We start from the raw sequence: 843 nt of genomic DNA on the forward strand, positions 1-843 counted from the left end.
CGATGCGGGTTATATCTAATTACATAAAGTTTAAAAGTTAATAAATTTGTGTAAATATAAAATATAACGGGTTTTACCTACGGCTGCTAGGAACATGGTCTTCGGAATGAATTTCTTGCTCTTCCGGATGTGATGTGTAGGGTTTTCTCCAGGAAACAGTAAGTAACTTCGCTTATCCTTGTCCTCATATAACCATTTTTCATCTGCGTGGACCACGTCGTCCAGCGGCTCGAACTCGAGCGTGTCGTCGTTGATAAAGAAGAGCACATGCTCCACCCTATCCAGCTTTTTTGTTTCAATGTAGGCCGGATGCGCGCCGCCTTTCTCACCAGCTCGCCCTCAGCCACAAGCGAACACATCATGCGTCGCGAAATGACAGCCAGCCCGACAGCTCGACGTTCAACTGAGCGATCTTCTATCGCAAGTTCTTGCAGTCGTGCGATGCATTCCGACATGTCCTTCCTCTATCTACCGGTGTTTTCCTTGATGCGGCTTTGTCACTCCCCTCCTTCTACCCTTGGGGTAACGCTGATGCAATAGCGAATCCAGATTTTGTCAATAGCGGACGGACTGCGCTTAAAGTCTCTGTGGACGGCTGCCTTTGCTCCCTGTAATAGATCTCCGTCAATAATGAGCTTTAGGAGCTCGTCTATGATGCAACGGCGTTGGGAATTGGTCAGGTTGGTCAAAGAGAAGTCGGGAAGCACTGATAGAGCGTAGTGTTAGCTGACCAGGTACTTGGAAATGAGGAAGAGGGTGGCCGTCTATTCAAATACTTGTAGCTCGGCCCCCAGAATGCTTTCAGCGCCCATCAAATCATTTGTCAATAGCTGGCAATTACGC

General features: G+C 47.9%; 1 protein-coding gene across 1 annotated transcript; it reads right to left on the minus strand.

Moving 5' to 3' along the window:
* Positions 1-81: 81 nt before the first annotated feature.
* PPTG_20269 (hypothetical protein) lies at positions 82-277 on the minus strand (the record flags this gene model as incomplete). The annotated part of the gene is made up of 1 exon (XM_008918968.1): positions 82-277. A coding segment is annotated over one exon (196 nt), but the record flags the coding sequence as incomplete, so codon positions are not given.
* Between the last annotated feature and the right edge of the window lie 566 nt (positions 278-843).

The sequence above is a fragment of the Phytophthora parasitica genome, assembly GCF_000247585.1.
Source record: "Phytophthora parasitica INRA-310 unplaced genomic scaffold supercont2.404, whole genome shotgun sequence".
Lineage (NCBI taxonomy): Eukaryota > Oomycota > Peronosporomycetes > Peronosporales > Peronosporaceae > Phytophthora > Phytophthora nicotianae.